Genomic DNA, 23,073 nt, shown 5'->3' on the forward strand with positions numbered 1-23,073 from the left:
TACACAACAAAAAAGTTACCATTTTACCATTTCAGTGGCCCTAAGCACATTCAGATTGTTCTGCAGCCATCATCATTCACCATCTCCAGGACTTTTTTCCTCTTCCCAGATTAAAATTTTGTACCCATTATACATTGACTTCCCATTCCGATCTGCCCCAAGCCCCTGGCAGAATGACAGGGACTGTTCTGGCAACCAGCATTCTACTTTGTCTCAGACCTTGACGATATGTCATCTAGTAATATGATACATGTCATATAATAAATGGAATCATGTAGTATTTGTCCTTTTGTACTGGCTTATTTCACTTGACATAATGTCTTTGGGGTTCACCCATGTTGGTGCTAGTGGTAAAAAACCTGCTTGCCAAACCAGGAGACGTAAGAGATGCAAATTTGGTCTCTGGGTCAGGAAGATCTCCTGGAGGAGGGTGTGGCAACCCACTTCAGTATTCTTGCCTGGAGAATCCCATGGACAGAGGAGCCTGGCGGGCTACAGTTTATAAGGTTATGAAGAGTTGGATATGACTGAAGTGACTTCACACACATGTTATAGCAAGTGTCAGTTTCCTTTCTTTTTAAGGCTGAATAATCTTCCCTTGTAAGTAAATATAGGACACATCTTGTTTATCCATTTATCTGTGATGGACACTTGGGTTGCTGTCACCTTTTGGCTGTTGTGAAAAATGCTGCTGTAAACATGGGTGTGTGTGTGTGTGTGTATATATATATATATATATATATATATCTGTTCAACTCCCTTCTTTCAGTTCTGTTGAGTACATACCTAAAAGTGAAATTGCTGAATCAGGTATTTCCCTGGTGGCTCAGACAGTAAAGAATCTACTTGCAGTGCAGGAGACCCAGGTTCAATCCGGGTGGGGAAGATCCCCTGGAGAAGGGAATGGCTACCTACTCCAGTATTCTTGCCTGGAGAATTCCTGGAAGAAGAGCCTGGTGCGCTGCCACCCATGGGGTTGCAAAGAGTAGGACACGACTAAGCGACTGTCACTTTCACTTTTTTATGATATTTCCACTTTTCACTTTTTGAGGAACTGCCGTACTGTTTTCCATAGCTGCATCATTTTATGGTCCCACCAGCATTGTACAGGGATTCTAATTTCTTTACATCTTCACCAACTTTTTTTTTTTTTTTTAAATAATAACCATCCTAATAAAGTGCATCCAGGTTTTTTTAAAGAGTCTTTTTGTTATAGAAATTTCCTGATATAAAAAAGTAGAGCAAGTAGTAGTTGAACTCCCATGTATCTGTCACCTGTGCTCAATAATTGTGAAAGCTTAGCTAGTCTTGTTCCAATGATGATCTCTTTCTCCCCCATTATTGGAACTCAGACACCAGTCATGATAAACTTTAATTAATTAATTTAAAAATTGAAGTAGTATAGTTGATTTATATAAACTTTCTTTTTCTCTGTGAAAGACAAAGCATAAAACAATATTATTACTATAAATAATGTTTGTGAGTTTTACTTGAGTCATAGCCATGTATTTGATTCAGTGATTCATATCTCTTGTGTCTTACTAACAAATATGTTCTCAGCATCATTCTTGCTCTTGTACAGTGCAGATATAGATATATTTTACCTATGCTTTTCATCTACCCTTGCCTTCTTGCTTGTTAACAATTTTATTCATGAGTAAAATTTTGTAATACACAGTTATTATGATCACAAGCTGCATAGTCATTTGTAAACACAATTTTAACAGCATATCAATAACTGCCAAAAGTCATATTAGAATGGAAAAGAGTGAAGCAACATCATTATAGACATAACTTTGCTGTTTAGTGCTGAGTTGTGTCTGACTCTTTTGTAACCCCATGGACTGTAACCCGCCACGCTCCTCTGTCCATGGGATTTCCCAGACAGGAATACTGTAATGGGTTGCCATTTCTTTCTTCAGAGGATCTTCCCAACTCAGGGATCAAACCCACATCTCCTGTATTGCAGGCAAATTCTTTACTGCTGAGCCACCAGGGAAGCCCTAAACATTACCTTGAATCACTTCTAATATTCTTTTATTGAGGTATATATATTCTTACGCAAGGAGATCCAACCAGTCCATCCTAAAGGAAGTCAGTCCTGAATATTCATTGGAAGGACTAATGTTGAAGCTGAAACTCCAATACTTTGGCCACTTGATGCGAAGAACTGACTCATTTGAAAAGACCTTGATGCTGGGAAAGATTGAAGGCAGGAGGAGAAGGGGACAACAGAGGATGAGATGGTTGGATGGCATCACCGACTCAATGGACATGAGTTTGAGTAAATTCCAGGAGTTGGTGATGGACAAGGCCTGGCATGCTGCAGTTCATGGGGTTGCAGAGTCAGACACAACTGAGCGACTGAACTGATATATTCTCATACAACATATATATTAGTTCCAGTTAAACAATGTAATGATTTGATGTTTGTGTATATTGTGAAATGATCACCATGACAAATGTAGTTAACATCTGTCACCATTCATAGTTAGATTATTTTTCTTGGGATGAACCTTTAAAATTTACTGTTTTGTGTGTGTGTGTGTGTAAGTTACTCAGTCGTGTCCAACTCTTTGTGACCCCATGGACTGTAGCCTCCAGGCTCCTCTGTCTATGGAATTCTCCAGGCAAGAATATTGGAGTGGGTTTCCATTTCCTTCTCCAGAGGATCTTTCTGACCCAGGGATCTAGCCTGGGTCTCCTGCATTGGCAGGCAGATTCTTTACCATCTGAGCCACCAGGACGCCAAAATTTACTCTTAGCAAGTTGTTAATATGCAGTAGTAGTTATTATTAACTATGCTGTACATTACATCCTCATAACTTACTTATTTTATAACTGGAAGTTTGTATATTTTGACTATCTTCACCCATTTTGCCCACCCCATACCCCTGCCTCTGGCAACCACTAATCCTTTATCTACGCAGCTTCAATTTCTCTTTTTTTTAGACGTATGCTTTCATTTGCAGTACTTTAATATACTGTATACCTCAGTATGTTACATACTGCTATGTAGAAACACCGTTCAGTTCAGTTCAGTCGCTCAGTCATGTCCGACTCTTTGCGACCCCATGAATCATAGCACACCAGGCCTCCCTGTCCATCACCAACTCCTGGAGTTCACTCAGACTCACGTCCATCGAGTCAGTGATGCCATCCAGCCATCTCATCCTCTGTCGTCCCCTTTTCCTCCTGCCCCCAATCCCTCCCAGCATCAGAGTCTTTTCCAATGAGTCAGCTCTTCGCATGAGGTGGCCAAAGTACTGGAGTTTCAGCTTTAGCATCATTTCTTCCAAAGAAATCCCAGGGCTGATCTCCTTCAGAATGGACTGGTTGGATCTCCTTGCAGTCCAACGGACTCTCAAGAGTCTTCTCCAACACCACAGTTCAAAAGCATCAATTCTTCGGCACTCAGCCTTCTTCACAGTCCAACTCTCACATCCATACATGACCACAGGAAAAACCATAGCCTTGACTAGACGGACCTTTGTTGGCAAAATAATGTCTCTGCTTTTGAATATGCTATCTAGGTTGGTCATAACTTTCTTTCCAAGGATTAAGTGTCTTTTAATTTCATGGCTGCAATCACCATCTTTAGTGATTTTGGAGCCCAGAAAAATAAAGTCTGACACTGTTTCCACTGTTTCCCCATCTATTTCCAATGAAGTGGTGGGACCGGATGCCATGATCTTCGTTTTCTGAATGTTGAGCTTTAAGCCAACTTTTTCACTCTCCACTTTCACTTTCATCAAGAGGCTTTTGAGTTCCTCTTCACTTTCTGCCATAAAGGGTGGTGTCATCTGCATATCTGAGGTTATTGATATTTCTCCCGGCAATCTTGATTCCAGCTTGTGTTTCTTCCAGCCCAGTGTTTCTCATGATGTACTCTGCATATAAGTTAAATAAGCAGGGTGACAATATACAGCCTTGATGTACTCCTTTTCCTATTTGGAACCAGTCTGTTGTTCCATGTCCAGTTCTAACTATTGCTTCCTGAGCTGCATACAGATTTCTCAAGAGGCAGGTCAGGTGGTCTGGTATTCCCATCTCTTTCAGAATTTTCCACAGTTTATTGTGATCCACACAGTCAAAGGCTTTGGCATAGTCAGTAAAGCAGAAATAGATGTTTTTCTGGAACTCTCTTGCTTTTTCCATGATCCAGTGGATGTTGGCAATTATTATTCAGTAAAAAATATAATAAAAATTCTATATTTTTATACTATAAAAGCATATTATACCTAAACATTAACAGTAATTCTTTTTTCAGATACCTTGTTTGTATCACCCATATCTTTATGCTCAGTTTCTTTTAGTCTGCTGGTACAGGAGACAAAGGATTACTAACAAGTTGCTCAAAGATAACAATTTACATTGGTAACCAAGATTCCGTTACAGTTTTTAGTTTGTTAACTCTGTGAGCAAGAACTCTGGTTATTTAAAACTATTCTTCCTGGTATTTGTTGGCTTTTTTGTATATACCATAAATAGTACAATAGGTAGCCACTGCCTTCAGCAAATAAGGTGAGTTTAATTCTGGGATTGGTTTATGTATGTGTGTTTGTTAAAATTGGCCGTTTTAAGGGGCTCCAGAAAATATACCTAAAAGCAGAATATAGGATGAAAATGTATCTACAAATTTATCTACATATCTGTTAGAATGTGCTGGTAGAGACTGTGTTTACATTTTGGCTTTTTTGGAGGTAAGGGCTGGTAATTATACATTTGCAGCTGTGCATTTCCTTAATGTTAATCTCAGTGTTAAAAAGGAGAACTGCCTTATGATCCAGCAATCCCACTGCTGGGCATACACACTGAGGAAACCAGAAGGCAAAGAGACACGTGTACCCTGCAATGTTCATTGCAGCACTGTTTATAATAGCCAGGACATGGAAGCAACCTAGATGTCTATCAGCAGATGAATGGATAAGAAAGCTGTGGTACATATACACAATGGAGTATTACTCAGCCATTAAAAAGAATACATTTGAATCAGTTCTAATGAGGTGGATGAAATTGGAGCCTATTATACAGAGTGAAGTAAGCCAGAAAGAAAAACACCAATACAGTATACTAACGCATATATATGGAATTTAGACAGATGGTAACAATAACCCTGTGTACGAGACAGCAAAAGAGACACTGATGTATAGAACAGTCTTATGGACTCTGTGGGAGAGGGAGAGGGTGGGAAGATTTGGGAGAATGGCATTGAAACATGTAAAATATCATGTATGAAACGAGTTGCCAGTCCAGGTTCAATGCACGATACTGGATGCTTGGGGCTAGTGCACTGGGATGACCCAGAGGGATGGTATGGGGAGGGAGGAGGGAGGAGGGTTCAGGATGGGGAACACATGTATACCTATGACAGATTCATTTTGATATTTGGCAAAACTAATACAATTTTGTAAAGTTTAAAAATAAAATAAAATTAATAAATAAATTTAAAAAAATGAGAATCTACTTATAGTCAGAAGTTCTCTACTGGCAAAATCAAGTTGTGTAAATTCTTTTAACATTGGGTCGTTTGAAATCTAAACTACAGCAGAGCCAATTAAAGGCTGTGGGAAAAGGAGAGGAACAAACAATTATTCATTCTTTTTCCCTCCTATAGTTTTCTTATCTTGCACAGCAGATCCCAGTATATGCTACTGCACTTCATAACTTTTGAAGGAAGTCTTGTTCAAGATACAAAGAAAAGAGCTCCCTACAATTTTAAGATTCCGTCATTGCTCAGGCGTAAGAACGTCATTCTGTTGTCAGGCACAGATAAACGGGTTAAAGGCAGAGCTAGTTCTTTCTCTATGGCTCTGTTTATATGTTTTCTTGTGCTGTTTTACTCATTAACCATTTTCTTTTTGTTCGAAGATAGTTCATATCCTTGTTCGTTATGTAACCTCAGTAGCTAAGAGCACAGAGGCTTCAGAGTGATAGTGACACTGAAGTTACTGTCCATTCTCCTTCTGTTGTTGCAGTGGTATATATAGTAATATATAGTAGTAATATAATGCAGTAGTATATATAGTAATATATAGTAGTATATAGTAGTAATATAATGCAGTAGTATATATAGTAATATATAGTAGTATATAGTAGTAATATAATGCAGTAGTATATATAGTAATATATAGTAGTATATAGTAGTAATATAATGCAGTAGTATATATAGTAATATATAGTAGTATATAGTAGTAATATAATGCAGTAGTATATATAGTAATATATAGTAGTATATAGTAGTAATATAATGCAGTAGTATATATAGTAATATATAGTAGTATATAGTAGTAATATAATGCAGTAGTATATATAGTAATATATAGTAGTATATAGTAGTAATATAATGCAGTAGTATATATAGTAGTATATAGTAGTAATATAATGACCTTTATATGGAATTTTCAGCTGGTAAAGAATCCACCTGCAATGCAGGAGACCCCGATTTGATTCCTGGGTCGGGAAGTTCTTGGAGAAGGGATAGGCTACCCACTCCAGGATTTTTGGGCTTCCCTGGTGGCTCAGATGGTAAAGAATCCACCCGCAATGCGGGAGACCTGAGTTTGATCCCCTGGAGAAGGGCATGGCAACCCACTCCAGTATTTTTGCCTCAAGAATCCCCATGGACAGAGGAGCCTGGCGGGCTACAGTCCACAGGGTTGCAAAGGGTCAGACACGACTGAGCAACTAAGCACAGGCAAAAACTAAGTAAGTATTAACTCATTTAATTTACACAACAACCATATAAGATAGATATTATTATCCTCATTTTACTGCTGAAGCATTAAGGCACACAGAGATTTGTAAACTGACTACTCCAAGTACAAATAACTAGTAAGTGGCAGAGTTAGGAATTGATCTGAGGCAGCCTGGCGCCAGGGTCCTTCCTCCTAACCATTATACTTTATTGTTGTACTTACTTGACACCCATTTAAGTAAAGGGAAATGTGAGATAAAAAACGTTCTTAACATCTTTGTGGGCTCTATGGAACTTATTATTTGTTCATTCAGTGCTCCCTGTAGAATCAGTGATTACAGAGAGAACATTTAATCTAAAGCATTCATCCCTATTTTCAAACTAGTATTTTCAGATCTGTTCTCCATCTGAGACCTTGCATTTAGAAAAAGTACACTTGAACTTTTTAGTTGAATTGGCAGATCAAGAGCTTACAGACAGGATATTGCCTCTGAGTATTTAGACTGTATTTGCTGACATTCTGAAGCAGTAATTTGGCACAGTGTTTCTGCTAAGAGTTCAGCAGTATTAGGGGTTTTGACTTCAAAGTGTGTATATGTGTGTTTTATATATATCTTTGTAGATAGACCACTTTTCTACAAATGGAGCCAGTCTCACACAAATTCTGAAAATCTTTCAGAGCCATTTAAATCCAAAAAATATCTAAACATTTGAAGTAGAACTATGTGCAACACAACATGTTACCTTTTTGGAGACTTGTGATAAGTAGAGTAATTAAAGCAACCTGCCCACTTTTAAAGGCTCGAAGTTCAGGCCAAAGAACCTCCAGTTAATCTTACAGAGTTAGTTCTTATTTGGGCACCGATTTACATATACTTTTTATCTTTAAGTTTAAGTTAGTAACCACTATTTGATTTAAAACAAAAAAAAGTGTTCTGATTTCTTCTGCATCTTTTGTTTTAGATTATGTGGATCTGGCTGTGCTCTGGTTAGAACACATTTCCTCTGGTGATTGGGTCAGTCAAGTGTTTGGCTGCAGCGAGCAATAGATCATCATTTCTGCCCATGAGTTGTGCATCTTATGGAATACATGACTTTCACGCTAATTTTCTTTCCCCTAGGTTTATGAAGGTCTCGACATCATCACCAATAAAGTTTCTGCCCAAGAGCAGAGGCTGTGCCAGCACCACATGATCAGCTTTGTGGATCCTCTCGTGACGAATTACACAGTGGTGGACTTCAGGAACAAAGCAACTGCTCTGATATCCTTCAGGGAGACAGCAGCTAGGCTTGGTGGCTGCGTGGCAGTCCAAGCCAAGAAAGAACTTTTCTTTGTACTGACAGTTTCTCCTAAGCAGAGATACCCAAGACAACAGTAGCATCCCCATCAGAACTCTTTGGATTGAAAGATACAGTGTCCTTGCTGCTGAATCTTGTCCTCAGACTGCAGGGTCAGCATCACTTAGGAGCTTATAGAAGTGCTGGATTTGGGCCTCATTTTAGACCTACTGAATCAGAGTCTGCATTTAACTAGAGTCCCAAGTGATTCATAGGCATATTAAAATTTAGAAAGTACTGTTTTAGTGGAGAGAACACTGACTTAGGAACCAGAAAACCTGTGTCCTAGTTTTAGAACTGCTTCTTTTGACCATATAAATGTCATTTCATTGGGTAAAGTATTTACCCACTGAGCTTGTTTCCCATCCTTTAAATGGGGACAAGAAATTAATTTAGAAATATAACAGGATTATAATAGGAAAAAATAATTCTGGGTAACACCAAAGAAATTTTGGAAAAAAGAACAACATGAGAGGGCTGCCCTTATATTTTAATGTCCAAACTGCCTTTACTATATGGACTGCTATATATTAAAACATATTGAAAAGTCATAATAATTGTTATAGCATGAAAATTATATAATCTAGACAAATTTATAGCACAGATAAGAAAAGCCAGATACAACTTGAAGTTGTATGTGTGTATGTATATATGTATGTATTTTATGATCAAGGTGGCGTTTCAAAACAATGAAGAAATAATGCAGTAGTTAATAATTTTTCCTGGGGCAGTTAATTTTTTTTTTTTAAGTGAAATCAGGTCCTTATTATATGTGATATAAGTTCCAGATGGATTTCAGAGTTAAATAAATGTCTTTTTTTTTTTTCCTAATGAAACTTTAAAACAAATGAAATAACATGTAATTGAGTAGTTATGTGAGATTAGGGAAGGACTTTGTAGATACAGTCTTTTTTAAAAATTTTTTTAATTCAATTTTTTTCTTTTTTATTGTGTTAAAATGTACATAAAATTTATCATTTATAAGTGTACAGTTCAGTGGTCTTAAGTATATTCACATTGAGCAGCTGTCACTACCATCTATGCCCATAATAGTCTTTTCTTTTTTTTTTTAAAGGAAAATAGCTAGATTTGGATATATTCTTGTATTACCAATACAAGAATTTATTGGTAAGAATACTGGCTTCCCTGGTGGCTCAGACAGTAAAGAATCTACTTGTATTGCAGGAGACCCAGGATCGATCCCTGGGTTGGGAAGATCCCCTGGAGAAGGAAATGGCAACCCACTTCAGTATTCTTGCCTAGAGAATTCCATGAAGAGAGGAACCTGGAGGGCTATAGTACATGGGTCACAAAGAGTCGGACATGACCGAGTGACTTACACTAGCCACTAGCCATTGGTAAGAGTGTATTGCAACTATTTCAGTTCCTAGGTTTCTATCCTAAAGAAACCTTGCCACAAGTATACCAGGAGATAAGTGATAGATCTCATTTTAACAACATTATTGCTCTTAACAGCAAAAACATATAAATACCCAAGTTCCTCCTTAGAGAAGAATATATAAAATGTGCCTTAAAAAAAAAATAAATAAATAAAATGTGCCTTGTTCATTTAAGTACTGTATCAGCAGTGAAAATGATGAAGTTGTAGTTCCACGCATTATGGAGGAAGAATCTTATACGTAATTAAAGGGGGGACATATAATTTGTTTCTCTTTTTAAAAAATGGACATATTTCTTATAATCCTTGACTGGTAACATCTTTCTCCCCACCCTACCCCAACCTCTTGTAGAGGGTTTCTGATAGAAAAGAGGTCATCTCTCTGTGCCCACAGAGTGGCTGGCAAGGGGAAGAAGTGTATAAATGAGTCTTTATCTGGGTTGAAAGTCTCTTTATCAGTTACCCTCAGAAGCACAGTTCCTCTTAAAGTAGATATTATCTGTTTAACAGAGATTCTAAAGAGAAGAATTCCAAGTAGCAGGGGTATGAGAACAATAATGACTAAAGTAAATGGAGTGCTTACTCAGTAGAAAAAAGTATTTCAGGCATTGTCTTAGGGGTTTTATTTGCATTGTCACATGTAATGCTCATAAGAACTCAGGAGAATTTTATAGGTAAGAAAGCTGAAGCTTAGACAGCTTGAATGACTTGCCGAGTGTTGGAGCTGGTAATTGAAATCTGTTTGTCTTTACATCCTGTGCTTCCCAGGTCATCTGGTAGAGTTTCAAGTGTGAAATATATACTACTACCCCAGAATGGTGAAGACTGACTGAGTCTAAGAATCACGGCTTAGAGAAACCAGCTCATAATTTGCCTTAGAAGGCAAAGTCACATAATGGATGTCATTTTTGTGGCTTCCTGAGCAGCTGACACTTGGTTCTGTGAGAGTTCTTTAGGCTTGTGCTTGTTAAGCTGATTTGGAATACTAAGCAAGCTTTGAATTTGAGCAGCAAGGCTTAGAAGGTTCTAGAACTGGAAGGAATTACCATCATGCATCTGTCTCTGGTTTATACAGATCTCTCCAGAACTGATAGGAAATGATTCTGAGAAGTCATGAGAAACAGTGAAGACTAGTATAAAAAATATGACGAATGTGGTTTCTTACTAATCTCCTACTTCCAAGTGAGTCAGCATTATCTTCTTGATATTAAATATTTTGATGTCTTTCTTAACGTTCACATTGAAGATATATTTGCCCGAGATAAAATTCCTATTGTCGTGGGAGGAACCAATTATTACATCGAATCTCTGCTCTGGAAAGTTCTTGTCAATGCTAAGGTATGTTTAGTTCCCTTGTAGTTCAATGAGGAAATGGGTTCTTCTTTCTTGCCAGCTGATTTTATTGGGAGGAAAGTTGACTCTTGCCTATTTTTTATACTCAGCAACTGTACTAATTTTCCTACCTAATATTCTGAAGCAAGTGCCAATTTCCATATGTGAAGTGTGCTCCCCTAGGCTGGCCTAAGGGCAGGGGCTGTATGTGGGAAAGATGCTTCTCTGTGGACTAATTAGCATCGCCATGTAAGTTAACAGTAGGTTAGTCTGATTCAGCATTTCATAGCTGTAACAATCGGTATGTCAGGGAGATACCTGACATCAACCTATTTTACAGAGATGGTATTGCATAGGGTAGGACTTTCCAAACTATTCAGTATAAAGTGCTGGAAATTCTGGTCCATTCTTGGATCACACTTGGTGAGAAGCTAGACTTCTGGATGTGTTAATATAGATGTATTAGTCAGGGTAGCTCATACTTCTGATAAGGAAGCAGTGTACCTGAGTACTTGCCTAGACAGTAGATCCTCTTTCTCTTTATTTGCTGTGGCCTCATAGCACTACCGTGGTGTGTTGGGATTTTCTGTTTATGATCTCTCACTATATGGCAAGACCTTCTGATTGATCTCAGTTGTGTTCCTAACACTTAACCAAAGTGCCTGGCACATACAGGGTATCAGTGTTTGTTGAATTGTTTAATTAAATTTACCTCTAAACCTTTGTTTGATAGCCGCAGGAGATGGGCACTGAGAAAGTGATCGACCGAAAAGTAGAGCTTGAAAAGGAGGATGGCCATGTTCTCCACAAACGCCTAAGCCAGGTTGACCCGGAAATGGCTGCCAAGCTGCACCCACATGACAAGCGCAAAGTGGCCAGGTAAGAAAGCTGGGGCCACTGACCCCAAGCCCCTTGAGAGGTAGAGGGCAGTCAGTTCTTCAGGGTGCCTGGGTGGTGAGACAGGTTTGGTAATAGCATCTAGTGGAGATTGATGTGTTCTAGCACAGCAAGTTACTGCTAAGTCACTTCAGTTGTGTCCGACTCTGTGCGACCCCATAGACGGCAGCCCACCAGGCTCCCCCGTCCCTGGGATTCTCCAGGCAAGAACACTGGAGTGGGTTGCCATTTCCTTCTTCAATGCATGAAAGTGAAAAGTGAAAGTGAAGTTGCTCAGTCGTGTCCGACTCTTAGCAACCCCATGGACTGCAGCCCACCAGGCTCCTCCGCCCATGGGATTTTCCAGGCAAGAGTACTGGAGTGGGGTGCCATCGCCTTCTCCGACAGCAGGTTAGAAGGCCCTGAATTACTGCCTTAGTCCAATTCCCTCAATTAATAGTTGCACCCTACTTTGCTGTCACATTTAAAATTCGTAATACAGCACAGCTGTTCCCTAAGGACTGTGTACTCTTGCTTCGTTTTCTATCTGATCTTTGCTTGTATAACAGTTTTCATATAAATTTTTTCTGGCATGCAGCAGTGGCTGAGTTCTGCCCCAGCACACTGCCCACTGGGAGGCAGGTTTTAATTTTGTTTTTTTCCATAACTTGATTTATTTATTTTTTTGGAGGTGAGTTTTATAAATTGTCTTATATTGATCAGCTCACCTTAACACATGGAGGCTTTCTTGAAGGGAAGAAAGAGATGATCTTAGTTCATTAACCATGTTTTCTTAGGTTATTTTGAAATTGAAGTCTCATGTGTTAGGTGTGTTTTTCTCCCTCCCTCCCTAGTATTAGATGGTTTATTTTTTCCTCCATAAATATGCATCTTCATTGGCTCCATATTCTGTTCACTTCTGACCACATCTTCATTTTATCAGTTATTACACCTACTTTTTTCCTTTCAGTTTTCTTGATATATAATTGACATACAGCACTGTATAAGTTTAAAGTATACAGCATAATGATTATTTTTACAAACACCATTACATTATTACCACGATAAGTTTAGTGTACTTATATAGATAGAAAATAAAAAAGAAAAACATTTTTCTTGTTATGAGAACTCTTAGGCCACCCTCTTAGCTTTCATTTATAGCTTACAACAGTGTTAGTTTTATTTATCATGTTGCACACTACATGCCTCGTACTTGTTTATCTGTAACTGGAAGCTTGTATCTTTTGACTAACTTCATTCAGTTCCCCCTTCTCCCACCCCAGCCTCTGGTAACCACACATCTGATTTCTTTTTCTTTTGTTTTGAAGTATAATTGATCTAGAACACTGTGTTGATTCCTAGTGCACATCATAGTGATTTGATATTTCTATACATTACAGTATGATCACCACTTAAGTGTATTTTTATGCAGTGCTGGAGGTGACACCATATCTGGCAGAGTAGAGGCTCTAATGAGGATCTACTATATGGATGTTTATACACTTTAAATATTGTAGCAACCTTTGGTATTGATAGGGGTTATGAAATATTCCACTCAAATAAGTGTTCTAGATCAATGTTTTCTTAAGCCTTCTCTATTATCCAATCTGCTCTTGAAGCTTTTTTAGAAAATTTTTTCTCTTGTTGTAACTCCCTCCCTCCTCTCCTTGAAGATTTTGGTTACGGTTACCCTTTGGAAGGCTGCACATGATTATGATATCTAAGTGTTTTTTGTCCCTTGAGGTCAGTATCACCCTGTTAATAATGCATATTCTAGATAAATGAAGTATATATTTTCCAGTAGTCAAACATTTTATTGTAAACGTTTTAATAGAAATCTTCCAAAATTTTTTTTGAAAACTCAGGGATACTAAATGAACATTATTTCTATATTGTTTTATGGTATGATTATCTATTCCCTTTATTAATCAATTCTTATCATTTCTCTTTGTTTTGCTACTTGTAGAATAGTAATGAGTTGAGAATGTATTTTAGTAAGAACAATAGGTTCGGAGCAGGAATTCTAGAGTCTCTAAAAGAAGATCCAAGGACCTTTTTCATCTTTCTTTTTGTTTGAGGCTGTATATTCTAACCTCCAGATAAGTAAGATATCTATTAAACTACTTTTTTTTCCCTCGTAAGTCCTCTTTTGAGAGACCAGTGATGGGGGAAGACGAGGGGTTTCTACTCTTGTGTTAAGGTTTCAGGAAGTAGAATTGGATCAGGAAGGGATAGATCACTTTCAAGCTGATAAGTTGCTATCACCCAGAGTGGTAGAGTATAGATTTGAGAGTTAAATTACCTAGTGCTGCATAACACAGTAGATACTAACAGAGTAGATGGTGGCTTAAGTATGTGGATTCTTTCTTCAGTGATCTTTGTGTGTGTAGTAGAGTACTGAATTAGTCTGAAGCATTCTTCATTAGACATATTTAAAAAGAAAGTTGATGAGCTGGATATACAACATACTTTTGTACTGTGGGAAAGGCATTCCAGCGAGACTAGACTTGTTGGCTTATAACAAGGTATCCCAGCAAGCTTTTACTGCTTACTTGAAAGTGAATATGTCCTATTCTGTTTGTGTAGAAGAAACCTGTTGTTGCTGAACCTAAAGATTTCAGAGAATTTTATGTATGTTTAGAAGGGTAGTTTTATTTCTTTTAAGTTTTCTTTATAACTCTTTTCTGAGTAGCTATAGGATTGCCATATAACCCTAGACTTTCATGCGTTCAGGGGCTTAAACGGTGAAAATGACAATGAGGCATTCTATAATAAATAGCCACTCTCCTGTTACTTGAGAATTAATATTTCCTAATGGCTATGGTTTTTCCTGTGGTCATGTATGGATGTGAGAGTTGGACTGTGAAGAAGGCTGAGGGCCAAAGAATTGATGCTTTTGAACTGTGGTGTTGGAGAAGACTCTTGAGAGTCCGTTGGACTGCAAGGAGATCCAACCAGTCCATTCTAAAGGAGATCAGCCCTGGGATTTCTTTGGAAGGAATGATGCTGAAGCTGAAACTCCAGTACTTTGGCCACCTCATGCGAAGAGTTGACTCATTGGAAAAGACTCTGATGCTGGGAGGGATTGGGGGCGGGAGGACAAGGGGATGACAGAGGATGATATGGCTGGATGGCATCACTGACTCAATGGACGTGAGTCTGAGTGAACTCCGGGAGTTGGTAATGGACAGGGAGCCCTGGCGTGCTGCGATTCATGGGGTCGCAAAGAGTCGGACACGACTGAGCGACTGAACTGAACTGAATGGTTTATATGGATGTGCCTACTCTGCTCTTTCAAATGACTTAGGAGCCTGCAAGTGTTTGAGGAAACGGGAATCTCTCATAGTGAATTTCTTCATCGTCAACATGCGGAGGAAGGTGGTGGTCCCCTTGGAGGCCCTCTGAAGTTCCCTAACCCATGCATCCTCTGGCTTCATGCGGAACAGACAGGTAAAAGTCCTTTAGTATCCCCGAGTCCATCTGAGATAAAGCTTATAGTAATATATTGCTGTATATAAATGTTTAGAGTAAGTCAACTATACCTCAATAAAACATTGTTTTGAAAAAATATGTTCTTAGTGGCATATGAATGGCTCATAATAAGTGCTGAGCAAGTGGTCACTATTAATTTTATTATCATTACCAAAGGCACAGTGTCATTTCCCTGGGTACCGGTCTGGAAAGCAGGTAAAGGTATTCCTGGCATTAGTATAAGATACCAAGGGTGAGATAAGATGGGATGGGAAGGGAGCTGCTATCCAGAGAGATCCAAAGGAGAAAGAGAAGTCTCCTGTGGAAGGAGGCCTGACTCTCTGAATCGGCTAGTGCTTTCTCCTTATATAATAAGATGATGTGCCTCATTCTTGCTGTTTTTATTGAATTGTAGAGTTTGTGACTGAATATAATTATGAATTATTAGATAATCTTTGGACTCTGAACTTTTTCTTCCATTTGAACAAATTCTCTTCTTTGTGGCAGCTTATGCATTCATCATGTATAGTACGCACCTTCGGCAGGCTTGCTGGTTGATGAGTTAATTTGATTCAAGTTCTAGATGAACGCTTGGATAAGAGGGTGGATAACATGCTTGCTGCTGGTCTCTTGGATGAACTAAGAGATTTTCACAAACGCTATAATGAGAAGAAAGTTGCAGAAAATAGGTGAGAATTTGGCTGTTACTTCCACGTACTCTTCATTCCTTGCTTATGGTCAAAAGACCATAAACACAATACTGGCTTTGGATCTACTTGTTTATTAGCCTTTGTCCTTGGCATTGGCTCGGCTTGTGGGAAGGATGTTGGTGTACTTGTTACAGTTGCAGTTTTCTAATCTCACCAACATTCCCAGGAGTTAATTTTCAACAGAAATAACTTGGGAGCTGATTGGGGGGTGTAGAGGAAGGATTTCAGAGAGGTGCTGACTGCTCAGGATCTCAGTTTCTCCATCTGTGAGATGAAATGGTTCAGCTAGATCATCTCCAGGGCCCTCTAGCTCTCAGATGCAATGGCTTATCCGCTGATGCTTTCTTGTTCCCAGCCAGGACTATCAACATGGTATCTTCCAATCAATTGGCTTCAAGGAATTTCACGAGTACCTGATCACTGAAGGAAAATGCACACCAGAGATTAGAAACCAGCTCCTAAAGAAAGGTGTGAATTCTCCATCTAACCTAGCCTTGGACATCCTTGGGTGATAGAGTGTCTAGCTGGTATGGTCTGAGAAAGAACTGAGGCTGAAAGAGTCCCAAATGGCCTTCAGCTCAGAACGGAGATTTTCACGGAGCAAGTATCCACCAGTATGCTGATGTGGCTAGTTTTCTCCGATGCCAGGCTGGCTGGACCTTCCTTGCGGCAGAGTGAGAAGTACTTAGAGCTTCTTATATCTGCTTTGTCTTTCAGGTATTGAGGCTCTGAAACAAGTGACTAAGAGATATGCCCGGAAGCAAAATCGATGGGTTAAAAACCGTTTTTTGAGCAGTAAGTCTCATTGTTTTTCCTTATGCTCTGGGTCTGCTTTCAATAGAACGTCGGCATTCTCAGCTCACCCAAAAAGTAAACTTTAGTTTCTGGATCTGACCTGGGGGTGTTGCATAAGTGATTATCCAGGGGTATTTTCTTTTGATACCTCAGGAAACACTTCTTCCTGAGGAAGAAGCTACCTTATGCCTTGAACACCTGAGTACTGTCTGTAAGCTAGTAAGAGCAAGGTAGCAATATTTTCTTAGTAGAGTTGGTGTTTGGGGTTGATCTTAGCTTCAAATTTTATAGCTGAAGAACAATTAGATGTCTCTAGGAAGGCTTTCCTAATTAAAATGGTTTTGGGGCCAGATAAGTAGTATAAGAAGACAAAGCCTTTACCAGTTCTTCTAGCATTACTTTTGTGTTCAGATACATGGTGTTTCAGGCTGCTGCACCTCTTAACTTCAGTTGAATAGCACTTTTAAGGAAAAGGGAAGGAAATTCTCATTCATTGGACCCTGTACTATATCCTTAGCACTAAATTGGGTGCAATACATTTATTACTGGGACTTCAAGGTGGGCATTTTCCTTTTCTTTCTGAGGGTAAGTACATAGAGGCTTAGAGAAGTTAAATAACTTGCTCAAAATCCCCTTGCTAATAAGCAGTAGAGTACTGGATGCAGGCCTGACTCCAAAGTCCACGCTCAGCTGTACACCCACCATGCTTGTTTCCTTCAGCCCATACCTTTAGCTGGATACCATTAGTATTGGGCCTTGGGTCAGGAATGGTGTGGTTATGAGCTAAAAGATTAATTTAAAGGAGGTTAAGCATAAATGAAACCCTGTTTTTATCTTTTGGGCACTTTTAAAATATGCTTTTGAATCAACTCCTGTTCACCTTTGCCATTGAATTTCTGCTCTCAGTTAGTTACAGATGAGTACAGCCGAGGCCTCCCCTCTGCCCCAGTGCCTCTGAACAGAAATGCCTTGGTCCGTGTTGGACGGATCGCTCTCTCAGTTCTCATTCTCTGCCAGCGTTCTCCATGCACTTCTTCTACTTACCTTGCTTGCTCTGCACATCCTTCTAGACAGAAGTCTTTTTGTCAGCCGAAACTGAAGTTCACTACTACAGATTTCTAACACAGCCTCTTTTCTCACCAGACCTAACAATTAGTCTGTAACAAAAGATGGGGTTTTGGGGGGTAATGATTTGGAACTTCTTCCTGTGGTAAAGCCGCGATAACCCCCCCATCTCTGAGTCACTTCGGGTTGATGGCACAGTGCGTCATATGCTCGTTCCTCATTCGTGTGTGTGCCCACACAGCGTTGGTGCTGGAGTGAAAGGCACAGCTGCCCTGTAAATCAGGAACCGCGTGTGATTGGCCAGGGGCTGGTCTGCTGGGATACGGTTCTGGCACAAAGCCAGAGGGACTTCCCCACCCCAGCTTGGCCTTGGACCTGAGCCAGAAATAGCAGCTGGGAGCCGAGAACTTGTTGAAAGGTGCTGAGACAGGGCACAGAAGCCCAACAAAGGACTTAGAAGGGAAAGGAAAATATAGAGTGGCCTGGAAACAGGTGCAGAGCTTAGCCAAGGCCAGGTGTGCTGTGGATGCTGCCTGCACCCTCCCAGTCTCACCTTTCCATGTGGTGGCAGGTGCAGCCCAGTCCAGTTTATGAACACTTATTTGTGGTTGGCACAGTCCAAAGGCCAGCACCTGCCAGCCGTTGGCATTCCGAGGACTTTGTGTTTTTGTCCATGGGGTGATGCCCTTTGCCTTTAGGCAACTGACTTAACCTAGATGCGGAAGACAGTTTAGTGTGTCCGCACACGGAGGGAGCCAGCAGCAGAGACTAAGCATGGTTGGCTCAGTTGGATGAAATGCCTGTAGCTGTACATTTGGCTACCTCCGGTCTTACCTCCGTTCAGAAGTAATTCGCCACAGGGTATTTTGTGAATACTTCTCTGACTTCTCTGGATCTGTTTCTTAGAAACAGGGCGCAACTACTTCAGTTCCAAGGCTTTTTTCTAATTTTCAGATTCAGCAGCTCCCTGGCTGATACCCTGCTGCTGCCAGCCCGTGATTATCAGTATGGTATTAATGAGTTTTGTGAGTGCCAGACTGCTGAAGGGAGATACACAAACCTGAGATTAGTGTCTGTTTCTAAAGAAAGCTGTGAACTCTCTTGCCACAGAGTGACAGCACCATCAGATGATATGGACCTTAGAACAGGTGTTCACTTCAAGCTGCTAGTTTCCCCCTATAACATGCTGCCTTTTATATCGCAGCCCATACAGTGGCCACCGGGGCTGTTACTGTGTGTTGTTTTCCTGAGTGATCTGGAAGATCCCACACCTCAGACTCTAGATTATACAGCCAGACGTGTTGGATCCAGACCCATCAACCTTCTGGGTCTTTCTTGGACTGTGTGTAGTTGTTCGGTTTGTGTTACTGATTAAAAGGAGTGGCATGGTCAGAATATTTATTCCTTTGGCCCCGTATCTTTCCCTTGAGGATTTTGGAGTCCTGGGAGCAGAGTAGATTGGGTCTTGGAAGCTGACCTCTCGCGACTTTTCTTTGTCATCATTAGGACCTGGTACCAGTGTCCCCCCAGTATATGGCTTAGAAGTATCTGATGTTTCGAAGTGGGAGGAGTCTGTTCTTGAACCTGCGCTTGAAATTGTGCGAAGTTTCATCCAGGTAATTATTAATCATGGTCCCGTCTATTGTCTGATTTTCAGGGAGCTTTGTGTAGCTGACACCTTTGTTGCTATGCTGGGGAATGAAGCATTCTTTTCCATGGAATAGAGCAGAAGGGCTGGCTGCTTTTAGATCCCTGGAGGCTGTGTTTCTACTTTCACATTCAGAAAGGTTGTTGTTAAAATCTGTTCACAGCCCACCTGCTTTCTGGGATGAAAAAAAGGAATCTTGGGAAAATCTCACTCCTCTTAATATCAGAGAATGGTATCCAGATCTCTTTGAACAAATGCTTCTTCCCCATCCCTGCCTTGTTCTTTCAGGGCCACAAACCTGCAGCCACTCCAGTAAAGATGCCAGGCAGTGAAACTGAGAACAAGAGAAGTTATCACATGTGTGAGCTCTGTGATCGAATCATCATTGGGGACCGTGAATGGGCAGGTAAGAGTCAGGGGTAGAACACAGAGAAATCTGTAAGGGCGGGTCACACTGACTTCATGAAATTTGAGGGCTTTGGTAGCTTGAATGTGGGAGTCTGCTTGTTTGTAAAAAGATGGCCAGATTCCTCTAGTAGCCTGTGTTCAGATTTCATGGAGGCCTTCTCAAACGGGAGAGTTGTCTCTGTATTCTGAATTTCAAAGGAAGATTGTATGCCCTGTACCTTTGCCTCAAGTAGATATTTTATACTGAGAGGTTGGCAGTTAACTTTCCAGAGCTCCTATGACTTTTGTAATCCTCCCTTGGAGGAGTTTCATGGCCTCTCATGTTTAGACCTCAGTGAGGGTGAAGTAGGATTTTAAGGGAAGCCAGGCAACTCACCCAAGAAACCAAAGGGGCAGAAACAACTAAGAGGGGACAGGAAGTGCAGATACTCCTCCTGAGTACATTCTTCAAAAGTGGTATCTCCGGTAATTTTTAAGGTAATGTGCTGAAATGCTGTTGGTCGTATAAACTGTGATGAAAAGTGTTAAGGGGAACTGTGTGGAAGCAAGACTGTCAGATACTCAGAAAGATAGTGGTGAAACGGTACTCTTCTTCATAAGGTGCTTCCAAACAACCCAGGATTGGCCTGCCCCAAGGTTCTAGTTCCTTGTTTCAGAATCTAGGTCTGTCTTTGCCACAGAGTCAGCCGCATTGCGGTTCTCTGTTGGATTTCTACAGTCATCCAGCAAAGCCCAAAAGGGCCCTAGCTGCCAAGCCTTGGATTTACGTGGTATTCAGAAACTTGTTTAAAGCTCACTCCTTTTACGCACAAGTAGGACTTGTATTTTACCCAGTGACTGGAATCCTCCCGTTCAGAGGACTGCTTTGCATGGTTGGGATTCTCACAGAAGTAGATTTTTCTCCCCATACCAACCAATAGAGCTATGAGTTCTGTTAACTGTTAACGCTGGCAAAATGAACCGCATTGTCAGAGTCTGGGGATGGCTGTGATTGCCCAGGCAGCAGAAGAAGCCTCGATTATCGTTGGTTCATAATGATGAAAGGGGAAGAGAAAGAGAGTGCCTGATTGTTTTTTCTAAAGGAAACTTAGTGGTTCGATTTGTCGAATGTCCTTCAGGGATTGCCATAGAGAAGCAACATTTGTGAGCCTTTGTGAGTGGAGCTTGTGTGAGCCTTCTATAGTGCCATCTGTCAAGTCCTTGCTCCCATCTCCTGCTGCCATGGGGAGTCAGTCCAGAGGTCATTTTTTGCCTTAGGCTCTAGCTGGAGACAAAAGCTGACTTTTTCCCTCAAGTAAATTTTTCCTTGACTTCTAACCTCTTCCTTTCCTACTTTGCTTCTAAATCCCTAAAAATGATGTTTTGAGTAAGTGTAAAAGAGAGTTTAATCTCGTTTTCTGTCCTTGTAGGTATTTCCAAATAGGATTTCCTTGAAAAAGAGCAGGCTAGTAAAAAGGAACATCTTTGAGGTACAAGCTGAGAACTGCCTTTGGGGTGAAAGGTCAGAAATTGATATCAGCCGAGAGTAGCTTTTTACTGCTTCTGTGACCCCTTGAAAGGGACCATCAGAAGAATACTCACTGTGATCTCTCTGTGCATTGTGTGCTGGAGAGTGTGAGTGTCTGGGTTAGCCATTCAGATGGCTTATCTGACGCAGGCAGAGGGTTCTTACACCAGGAGGGGCAGCCTGAGTGAGCTGGTAAGAAGTGAGAAGACAGCTCAGGGTACTGTAGGCCTACAATACAGACAAGAATTTGGATTTGTAACTTTTGAGCCACATGGGTTGAAATGTATCTGTAACAGGCAGCCACATATGGGAAAATCGAATCTAGAGCCCTATTCTGGAAAATTGAATCTCTTTTTGAGCTATAGCTAAACCAAAGAGCTTACCTGCTGTATGACCTTGGACAAGATATAAGACCTCCATGAACTTCAGTCTCCTGTATAAAAAAATGAGCTGAATAATACTGTCCCACAAGATTGCTGTACAGGTTAGTGATAGAAAGCACCCAGCAGATAGATGTGTTTTGTGGTCTGTAGCTCACTCTAGTTTGCTAGGTAGCTGGGCATATGACTTATTCTTCTTTTAAAATGCTAAGCAGCTATACCAATACATGTGTTGATCCTGTTATTGTTAGAGACAAGAATTATATGGTTAATTTTGTATGCTACCAGAATTAATTAATTGTAGAAAATCCTAATTTTTTTTTTTGTTTTGTCTTAGCACATATGAAATCCAAATCCCACTTGCACCAACTGAAGAAAAGAAGAAGGTTGGACTCTGATGCCGTCACCACCGTAGAAAGTCAGAGTGTTTCCCCAGACCATGACAAAGAGCTTAAAGAAAAGGAATCTCTTGGGCAGAATGATAAAGAGCTGAAAGCCAGCATTTAAGGGACTTGTCCAGTGACCTTTGCAAAGGTGGCAAGAGTCCAGTTCTTTCATTCAGTGCTGTGGTTTTAAAGTCTCATGTTCTCTGTCCTGGAAACAGTAGGTCTTGTTAGCTCCCTGTATGGCTGATGTGTCTGGTCTGGTAATGATGAGTTCGGGAAAGGGTTTTGTTTTTTTCTTTTAATCTTAGAGGTTCTATTTTTAAAAGAGGGACAGATTGCACTTTTTAACATTTGATCTTCTTGGTGATAACTACTGGGATTCACTGTATCCCTTTAAAAACAGTTTTATGTCCTTGACTCTGGCTGTAAATACCTAATTTCCAGACACTTTTATAGCTGACTGAGTTATTGTGAGCCACAATTCTGGAGTTCTGGATGGGAGTGAATGGTAGGAAAGAATCAGCCCCAGTGAGATAACCAAGTGAACCAAACCAGTTTCAGGAATTCCATGAAGAAGCAGTGAATCAGACTGAGGTGGTTGGGACTTAAAGTCTGAAGACTTTTGACATTTATTGAGTTCCTCCTGTGTGATAATCACTGGTATATTCCTACTGAGTTAGGAATCTATTTTTATTAAAAGTTAAATAAAGAAAAAGTTTTTAGGAGCTTCTCTAGTGCTTAAAAAGATGTATATGTGATGTCTAACTTATATATTGTGTGCTTTGTTTTCAACATGAGAGCTTTTTCTCAAAGTCAGCGTTCTTAATATGTCTGTTTATTTAGCAGATGTTTATGAGCACTTAATTGTATTCCTGGAAAACATCTGGAAAGGGTCTTTTCATTTGTTTGTTTGGCATGCGGGGTCCTAGTTCCCCAAAACAGGGATCAGTCCCGTGCCCGCTGCAGTTAAAGTGTTGAGTCTTAACCACTGGACCGCCAGGGAAGTCCCAGGAGGACTCTTTTTTAATTGGAGATTTGTTATTTCCAGTTGAAGCTCTCTT

General features: G+C 40.2%; 1 protein-coding gene across 2 annotated transcripts in view; it reads left to right on the top strand.

Annotated features, from left to right (window-relative positions):
* The window catches only part of TRIT1 (tRNA isopentenyltransferase 1), a 55,208-nt gene extending 32,380 nt beyond the window's left edge, over window positions 1–22,828 (top strand). For both annotated transcript variants that reach the window (XM_044945207.2, XM_025289026.3), the window contains exons 2-11: window positions 7,819–7,959; window positions 10,674–10,772; window positions 11,500–11,645; window positions 14,950–15,092; window positions 15,691–15,802; window positions 16,179–16,291; window positions 16,541–16,618; window positions 19,190–19,299; window positions 19,620–19,737; window positions 21,964–22,828. In XM_044945207.2, the coding sequence (XP_044801142.2) occupies window positions 7,888–7,959; window positions 10,674–10,772; window positions 11,500–11,645; window positions 14,950–15,092; window positions 15,691–15,802; window positions 16,179–16,291; window positions 16,541–16,618; window positions 19,190–19,299; window positions 19,620–19,737; window positions 21,964–22,133 (1,161 nt within the window). In that variant the 5' untranslated portion in view covers window positions 7,819–7,887 and the 3' untranslated portion in view covers window positions 22,134–22,828. The remainder of the gene's footprint in view (window positions 1–7,818; window positions 7,960–10,673; window positions 10,773–11,499; window positions 11,646–14,949; window positions 15,093–15,690; window positions 15,803–16,178; window positions 16,292–16,540; window positions 16,619–19,189; window positions 19,300–19,619; window positions 19,738–21,963) is intronic.
* Window positions 22,829–23,073: the final 245 nt, after the last annotated feature.

The sequence above is a fragment of the Bubalus bubalis genome, chromosome 6 (genome assembly GCF_019923935.1).
Source record: "Bubalus bubalis isolate 160015118507 breed Murrah chromosome 6, NDDB_SH_1, whole genome shotgun sequence".
NCBI lineage: Eukaryota > Metazoa > Chordata > Mammalia > Artiodactyla > Bovidae > Bubalus > Bubalus bubalis.